Genomic DNA, 7656 nt, shown 5'->3' on the forward strand with positions numbered 1-7656 from the left:
GCCCTGCCTGGCCAGCCCCGAGCTGGCACTGCTGCTGTCCCCGCTCTTTCCCAGAAGCAGCACCTTCCCCGCCGCGGTCCCCCCGCCCCGCCAGGTGCCCGCCCCCCCGCTGCCACCGCCGCCGCGCCCGCCGAAGGCCCCCCGCCGGACCAGGAGCCCGCCGCCTCCGCCCAGGCTACGTAAGACGGACCCGGGCTAGCCCGCGGGGGTCGCCCCGCCCCCCGCGGCGGACCTCCGCCCCCAGCGTCCTCGGGGGAGGCGGCGCGGCCCCGCCCGCCAGCGGGGGGCATCTGGCCCCGCCACCCGCCGCGGGGCTGGGCCCTGGGCCTCGAGGCCCGGGCGTGGGGGGCGCGGGCGGAGGGGGTGCCAGCAAGTGCACGGTCCGGGGCCTGCGCGGTGCCGGGGCGTGGGGGGCGCTGGGGGCCTGGCCCCCGCCTCGCTCGGGAGGGTGGGGGAGAAGCGGGCGCCGGACTCGGGTGGGCCCACGCCCGCGCCTCCCAGCCTCCCGACCCCGGGGTCGCCTCTCCCTCCGTGTCTCCTCCCACTCCCGCCGGTCTGTCTGTCTGTCCGTCCATTGGTCCCGGCCCCCCACGTGCTCCCGGGGCTGCCCTCCCTCCACGGGCCCAGCGGGCGGGGCGCGCGCCGTCCCGCCCGGGGCAGACGGGGCGGAGGTCTCCGCACGGCCCGAGAGGGGGAGGGGACGGCGAGTGCGGGGCGCCCCACCCAGGCCGGGGCCCTGTCCCTGCTCGCTTCCGGCCCGTGGCGCTGCGGGCTCTGGGGCGACCTGTGCGCCAGCCCGGCGTCCTCGGGTCACCCTCGTAAGCGTTTCCGCGTTCTTCCTTCACCCCAGCCCGGAATTCCTGGTCGTTCGCCGGCGCCCCCGGGGCCCAGCGACGGTGGATGGCAGAAGCCCAGAGCGGGACTGGCCAGCTGCAGGAGCAGAAGAAAGGTAGGGCGCCCGGACTCCTGACCCCGACTTCCACCAGGTCAGCTGCTGCTGGTTTGGGCCCTCGGCTCCGGGGCCGGCCTGCAGGAGCCTGGGTGCCCCGGGGCCCTGGGGTGTGCGCGGGCACGGGCGCCGCACAGACGCGCGCTCCGTGCCCGCCCCTCGCAGGGCTCCTGATAGCCGTGAGCGCCTCCGTGGATAAGATCATCTCGCACTTTGGGGCCGCCCGGAACTTGGTTCAGAAGGTGAGGGTGCCGCTGGGGAGGCCCTGGGGCCGCACGAACGGTGGGCGGGAGGCGGCCGCAGGCGCCTGGGACATGTCCGTTGTGTCGCCCCCAGGCCCAGTTGGGGGATAGCCGGCTGAGCCCAGATGTGGGGCACCTGGTGCTGACCACCCTCTGTCCGGCCCTGCACGCCCTGGTGGCCGACGGGCTGAAGCCCTTCCGGAAGGATCTCATCACTGGGCAGCGCAGGACCAGCCCCTGGAGCGTGGTGGAGGCGTCGGTGAAGCCAGGTGCGGCGCGGGCGGGGCGCGGGCGGGGGCGCCGGGCGGGCCTGGGCCGGGCTCAGAGCGCGGTGTCCGCAGGCGCCAGCAGCCGCGCGCTGGGGACCCTGTACAGCCAGGTCAGCCGCCTGGCCCCGCTGAGCAGCAGCCGCAGCCGCTTTCACGCCTTCATCCTGGGCCTCCTCAAGTGAGTGGCCGCTCCCCTGGCGCCCCTCCCACGGCCTGGGGCCCGAACGGGTGTCACGGGCGGGAGGAGCCCGGTGCTGGTGGCCTTGTCCCTCCTGGAAGCTCGTCCCCCATCCTGTGCCCTCCCGAGCCCGCGCTGTCCTCTCTCTCCTAGCACGAAGCAGTTGGAGCTGTGGTTTTCCAGCCTCCAGGAGGATGCAGGTCAGACGCCGGAGGGCACGGAGGGCTGCCAGCCTAGGAGGGAGGGAGAGGGCGCGCTGTCTCCGCTGCTGGTCCCAGCGAAGCCAGAGTGACCTCGATCCCCGTGTCCACTTGTATTACTCTGTGCCGCACACATTTAGTGCGTCCCATTGCCCCACAGCAGGAAAGACCCAGATCCTCCCCAAAACCTCCAGAGTCCGCTTATCCTCCTCTTCCTTCTTCCCCTGCCTCCCTGGCTCTCCTGCCCCAGGGCCTCCTGCCTCCTTCTGCCGTCTTCCCCTTGCCCTCTCAGGAACGCTTCTCATCCTTGGGGCCTTGTTGGGTGAGGCTCCGGGCTAGCGCGCCCCCACACCGTGTTGCTGCGGGGGCCCCCCCGACTTCCTGTCATTCAGTGCTTCGTCCCCCCCAGCTGCCAGCAGAGCCAGAGGCTGGGCGGGGGCGGGGCGCTGACGGCAGCCTGCTCGTCCCCAGGCCTGCTGTCCCTCTTGTACCTGCCCACGGGATTCCTGTCCTTGGCTCGGGGTGGCTGCCCGGCCCTGTCCGCGGAGCTGTTGCTCCTGCTGCAGCCGCTCTCGGTGCTCACCTTCCACCTGGACCTGCTCTTTGAGCACCACCACCACCTGCCCCTGGGACCGTCCCCCGCCGCTTCGGCCCCGGGCTCGCCCCCCGCCCTGCGGCAGACGGTGCACGCCGTGCTGCACTGGGGGGGGCGGCTGGCCCAGAGCCTTCGGGGGGCTTCCGGGGAGACCCCTCCGGGCCCTTCGGCTCCCGCCGGCGCCCCCACGCCAGGCAGCTGGTGGGAGCAGCTGACCCAGGCCTCCCGGGTCTACGCCTCCGGGGGCGCCGAGGGCTTCCCCCTTCCCCGGTGGAGGTCGTGGGGTCCTCGGACGGCGGCTGGAGGCCCACGGGAGAGGCCCGTGCCCGCAGAGGACACCGCCCCGGGCCAAGGCGTGTGGCTGGGGAGGCTGTTTGGAGTGCCCGGGGGCCTCACGGAAACTGACGGAGGAACCGGGAAGTCCAGGTACTGGGGTAGCCGGTCCCCTCCTCAGCGCCCCAGTCACCCCCGCTTGGCCTTGCAGGGATCGCTTAGGCCTGAGGTCCGCGGCCTTGGTTGTTCTTTTGCTGCGGGAGCGAGTGTGACTCGCGCCGTTCAGCCTCTTGGTCCTCAAAGCCAGAAATATTTCCTATCCGGCCCTTGACAAAAAGAAAAACGGTGCTGATTCCTGTCCCTGGGTGTGACCTTCCATATGCCCCTCTTGGTGTTCGGTGTCGCCACCTCCCTAATCACCCTGAAGGGCCCTCAGCAGTGACCCACTCCTGACCTCTTTGGAATCAGGCCCTTCAGCTTCTTCCTGCCTCCAAAGTCCTGGGTCCTTGGGTCCTTCCCTGGAGGTCGGGTGACCTCTGTGACCCCGTGTTCTCTCCAGGAGACCATCCAGCTGGCTGCCCCCGACAGTGAGTGTGTTGGCTCTGGTGAAGCGGGGGGCACCTACCGAGCCTCTCTTGCCTCCTGAGGAGCTTGAGGCCTCCGGTGCCGGCCTGGTGCAGACCCACAGGTGGGGGGTGCATTTCGAGTTTACAGGGGGCAGGGGTGGGTAGCGGCGTGAAAGGCTGGGAGCTGTGAGGTCAGATAGCGCTCGTCCTGTGGTTGGCGTGAAGCTCTCGTCTCTGGGCCTGTGTTGCTCCCTGTACGAGGCGGTGACCCCGCTCCGTTAGGGCCCTGAGGGAGCGGGAAGCCTCGGGCCGAGTGTCTGCGGTTGTCCCCCGGAGTGGCCTGCTCAGGTTTGACACCAGGGGCTGCTTCTGCTTTGGAGTCTGGTTTCAGTTGGCTGGTCTCAGTCCACTGAATTAGGTTTCCTGACTTTTCCTTCCTTTGGCGGTGTTTTTCAAGTACTATGTGCCCAGTATGATACTGCGGGAAGGAACAGGAGGGCAAACTCCCGGGGCCCGTGCCCTCCTGGAGCTTGTGGCCCAGAGAAGGTTCCAGCGAGCAGATGCGCAGTTACCGTAGTGTGTGGTGGTTACTCTGGGTAGGGAGGCCAGGTCTGGGGGCTCAGGGAAGGCCTGGTGACGGCGCGGGTGGGGCATCGAGGCCCGGGTGTGGCAGGTGAGGAACTGTGCCCTGCTCGGGTCTGGGGTGAGGATGTCGGTGGTGGTGATGGATTGCTGGAGGCCTCAGCAGGTCGGTTAAGGCACCGGACTTCAGGGTGGAGGCCCTGGGAGCCCGCGAAGGGTCTTCTGCCCGGGGATGAAATGCTGGCCTGTGTTTTAGAAGGATCTCTGATCTCAGGGTGGAGAAGGGGCCTGGGGCAGGCAGGCCAGGAGGGATGGGGCGGGGAGAGGGGACCAGACCCCGTGGTGTGGTCCAGAGAGTGAGGATGCCGCCCTAGGAGGGCGGCAGCAGTGGACATGAAGAGGAGGGTGGATGGAGTGGTGGGGATGCGGGGGGCAAACGAGTTTTGGGGGCGATGCAGGGTCTGCCAGCAGCCCCTGGAGGGAAGGTGGTGCGTTTGCCCCCGAGGAGGCCCAGAGGAGGCCTGGCTGGGAGGGTTCAGATAAGTCGCTTGTTTGCATGGGTCGGATTTGAAGGCCCAGAGGACGTGGGTGGAGTCAGATAAGCGGCCGCCGCCAGCTTTGGAGCTCGGCAGGGCCCCAGTAGAACCCACGCGTTGATGGATAGTCGCCGCGCCTCTGCCGGAGCCCGGTCCGCACTGGCCCCACGCGGTGGGGAAGGCGCGCCGGGGACGGCTGGGTGCCCACCGCGCTCATCCCAGCCCATCCCCTGGCTCCCTGCAGGGCCGTCCGCGCGCTCTGCGACCACACCGCGGCAGGACCCGACCAGCTCAGCTTCAGGCGCGGGGAGGTGCTGCGAGTGGTCGCCACCGTGGACGAGGACTGGCTCCGCTGTGGGCGGGATGGCGCGGAGGGGCTGGTGCCCGTGGGCTACACCTCTCTGGTCCTCTAGGCCGAGCCCCTGTCCCGTCCGTTCTCCCTCCTGCGCCCTGGGAATGGAACGGCCCCGGGGCCACGGACCTGTGCACACCGATGGCCGCAGAAGTGTCTGCCCCGCCGCAAAATGACTCTTCCCCTTCCCCACGGCCATGTCTGCGAATGGGAAACCAACTTTCCTTTTTCCCTCTCGTGCCATCTGTAAGGTGAAATCTGCTCTTCTTCGAAATGTGAAAAGGAGTCTCCCTCCATCTCTCTCCTCTCCCCCCCTGCACAAGGAAACGTCTCCCTTCCCATCTACACAGTGGAAACCGCTCCCCTCTGCCTCCTTCCTCTGTGACTGGACTGGGCCAGTGCGCCTCGGATCCCGAGACTGGAAGGGCCTCGAGTGCCCTTCCTGCGTATGGACCCCCCGACCCACGCGCCACCCACGTTGCCTGTATTTATTACGTACTCAAGCTGCGCTGGGTGCTCAAGTCCGGACCCCCCGGTGGGTGGGTCTGTGGTGTTGGTCTGCCCACCCCTTCCTTTGTCCCAATAAAGCGTGGGAGTAGAATTTGTGTGTGTCACTGCTTGTCAGGACAGAGGCTGCGGGGAGGGGAGCGGCCCCCTTCCTTCCCCTGCGTCCTTGCCGCTCCTGGTGGCCGCATCTCAGGAGCACCTCCCTGTTGAGGCGGGGTTGCCTTGTTTGGCAAGACGGATAGGGTACGAGCCCGAGGAAATGGGGGCACGTGGGGAGGCCCCGGCCTTGCATCTGTGCTCCGAGGTGCTGGGAGGGATGAAGGGGTTACAGAAGTGACACTTTAATGTCACCACTCTGCAGTGACGCAGTTTCAGAAAGCACACTGACGTGGCCTCTGGCACTTGGTTCAGAGCTGATGAGGCTCAGTGGCGGAGCTCCGAGGACAGGCTGGGCAGTGACTGCCTGCAGGGGAGCCCCCAGGAGGTGAGAAGACAGGAGAGTCAGGGGGAACAGAACCAGAGCTGAACACGGCAAAGGACCCTGGAACTTTTCCTCCACCTTCGGGCACTTGGGTCAAGGTGACAACAGGCTGGCCACAGGAGAGGGGAGGGGAGCCGTGCTCAGCAGCAGCCTTGCGCACTTCTGCCATTTCCTGACTTAATGCTCCCCATTCTCGGCCAGGTCTTGTTACTCCTCCACTCCTTCGTTAGTTTTGCTATTTGTTTGCCGTCTCGCTGTTAGACTGGATATCTCGGGTCCGCTCGGGGATGACATTTCTCACGCCGGACTCAGAGCCTCCGGGAACCACTGGCTACAGCCGTAGGAGTCTGAGCGCTCAAGATGATGCAGCTTCTCCAGTTGCTTTTTATTTTTATCATGAAATTATAAAACAGTAAACATGTGGAAGACCACTGTGACTTCGACTTTGGGCCAGTGTTTCTCACAGTGAGATATGCACAGTGACCCATGATTCCTGTGTGCCGTCACAGCATCTGGTTCCCGGGACCCTGCCTGCCCTGTCCTGCCTCCTGTCCCCACGCGCTGGTTTTCACAGGGGGTCACCCTAACAACTGGGAGAGTTGTTATGGGTGGAGACAATATTGGTGGAGCGTCGCTGGGATCTGGTGATATTTGTAGTCACAGCCTAAGGGGGTCCTCAGGCTTGCGGAGGTGGTAAGACTAACAGACCTTGCAGAGCATCATGAAATAGACCAAATGTGAATAAGAAATTTATTATTCTCACATATTACCTAGAACAGCTGTAGTGGATACCAATACTTAAAACATAATTAAGGGGCGCCTGGGTGGCTCAGTTGGTTAAGCGACTGCCTTCAGCTCAGGTCATGATCCTGGAGTCCCGGGATCGAGTCCCGCATCGGGCTCCCTGCTCGGCGGGGAGTCTGCTTCTCCCTCTGACCCTCCTCCCTCTCATGCTCTCTGTCTCAAATAAATAAATAAAATCTTTAAAAAAAAAAAAAAAAAACCCCAAACATAATTAAGGTTAAAAGACTTGAAGAAAAAAAAAAACTAAAAAAAAAACCAAAAAACCTGCCAATCAGTCAGTTAAGCGTCTGCCTTCCGCTCAGGTCATGATCCCGGGGTCCTGGGATCGAGCCCCGCATCGGGCTCCCTGCTCAGTGGGAAGCCTGCTTCTCCCTCTGCCTCTGCCTGCTTCTCCCTCTGCCTCTGCCTGCCGCTCCCCTTGCTTGTGCTCCCTCTCTCTCTGACAAATGGATGAACGGAATCTTAAAAAAAAAAGAAAAAACTGCCAATGTGCTACTTTTGCACCCATGACAAGACTCGCCTAACAACAGGAGAGCCTCATGTCCTCGCAGGAGCCGACAGACATCCAGCTCTTGCAGCCAATTCTTTTTTTTTTTAAAGATTTTATTTGTCAGAGAGAGAGAGAGAAAGAGAGCACAAGTAGGGGGGAGGGGCAGAGGCAGGCAGAAGCAGGTCCCCGATGAGCAGAGAGCCCGATGTGGGGCTCGATCCCAGGACCCTGGGATCATGACCTGAGCCGAAGGCAGACGCTTAACCAACTGAGCCACCCAGGCGTCCCAGCCGTTTTTTAAAAAGTTGATTAAAAATCCAAATTCCAGCATGGGTAACATATAGTGCTATATTAGTTTCTGATGTATAGTGGTTCAATAATTCTATACATTACTCTGCTCCTCATGGTAAATGGAATCTCACCTGTTCCCCCCATCCCCCCCACTTCCCCTCTAGAGTTAAGAGTCTGTTTTGGGGTTTGTCTCTTTTTAAATTTCCTTTGTTAAATTCCACATATAGGTGAAATCATATGGCATTTATCTTTCTTTGACTTATTTCTCATAGCATCATACCCTCTAGATCCATCCATGTTGTTGCAAATGGCAAGATTTCATTCTTTTTTACAGCTGAGTA

At 63.6% G+C, this 7656-nt stretch overlaps 1 protein-coding gene across 3 annotated transcripts in view; it reads left to right on the forward strand.

Annotated features, from left to right (window-relative positions):
• The window catches only part of RUSC1 (RUN and SH3 domain containing 1), a 7330-nt gene extending 1993 nt beyond the window's left edge, over window positions 1-5337 (forward strand). Inside the window, exons 2-9 of one of the 3 annotated variants that reach the window (XM_021681978.1) lie at window positions 851-949; window positions 1115-1191; window positions 1286-1460; window positions 1533-1638; window positions 1792-1838; window positions 2310-2859; window positions 3266-3394; window positions 4635-5337. In XM_021681978.1, coding sequence (XP_021537653.1) covers window positions 851-949; window positions 1115-1191; window positions 1286-1460; window positions 1533-1638; window positions 1792-1838; window positions 2310-2859; window positions 3266-3394; window positions 4635-4803 — 1352 coding nt within the window. In that variant the 3' untranslated portion in view covers window positions 4804-5337. Of the gene's footprint in view, window positions 1-583; window positions 950-1114; window positions 1192-1285; window positions 1461-1532; window positions 1639-1791; window positions 1839-2309; window positions 2860-3265; window positions 3395-4634 lie in introns of those variants that run through there. The other 2 variants (XM_044916263.1, XM_044916264.1) reach the window with 2 other exon arrangements.
• The last annotated feature ends 2319 nt before the right edge of the window (window positions 5338-7656 follow it).

Source organism: Neomonachus schauinslandi, chromosome 6 (genome assembly GCF_002201575.2).
Source record: "Neomonachus schauinslandi chromosome 6, ASM220157v2, whole genome shotgun sequence".
Taxonomy (NCBI): domain Eukaryota; kingdom Metazoa; phylum Chordata; class Mammalia; order Carnivora; family Phocidae; genus Neomonachus; species Neomonachus schauinslandi.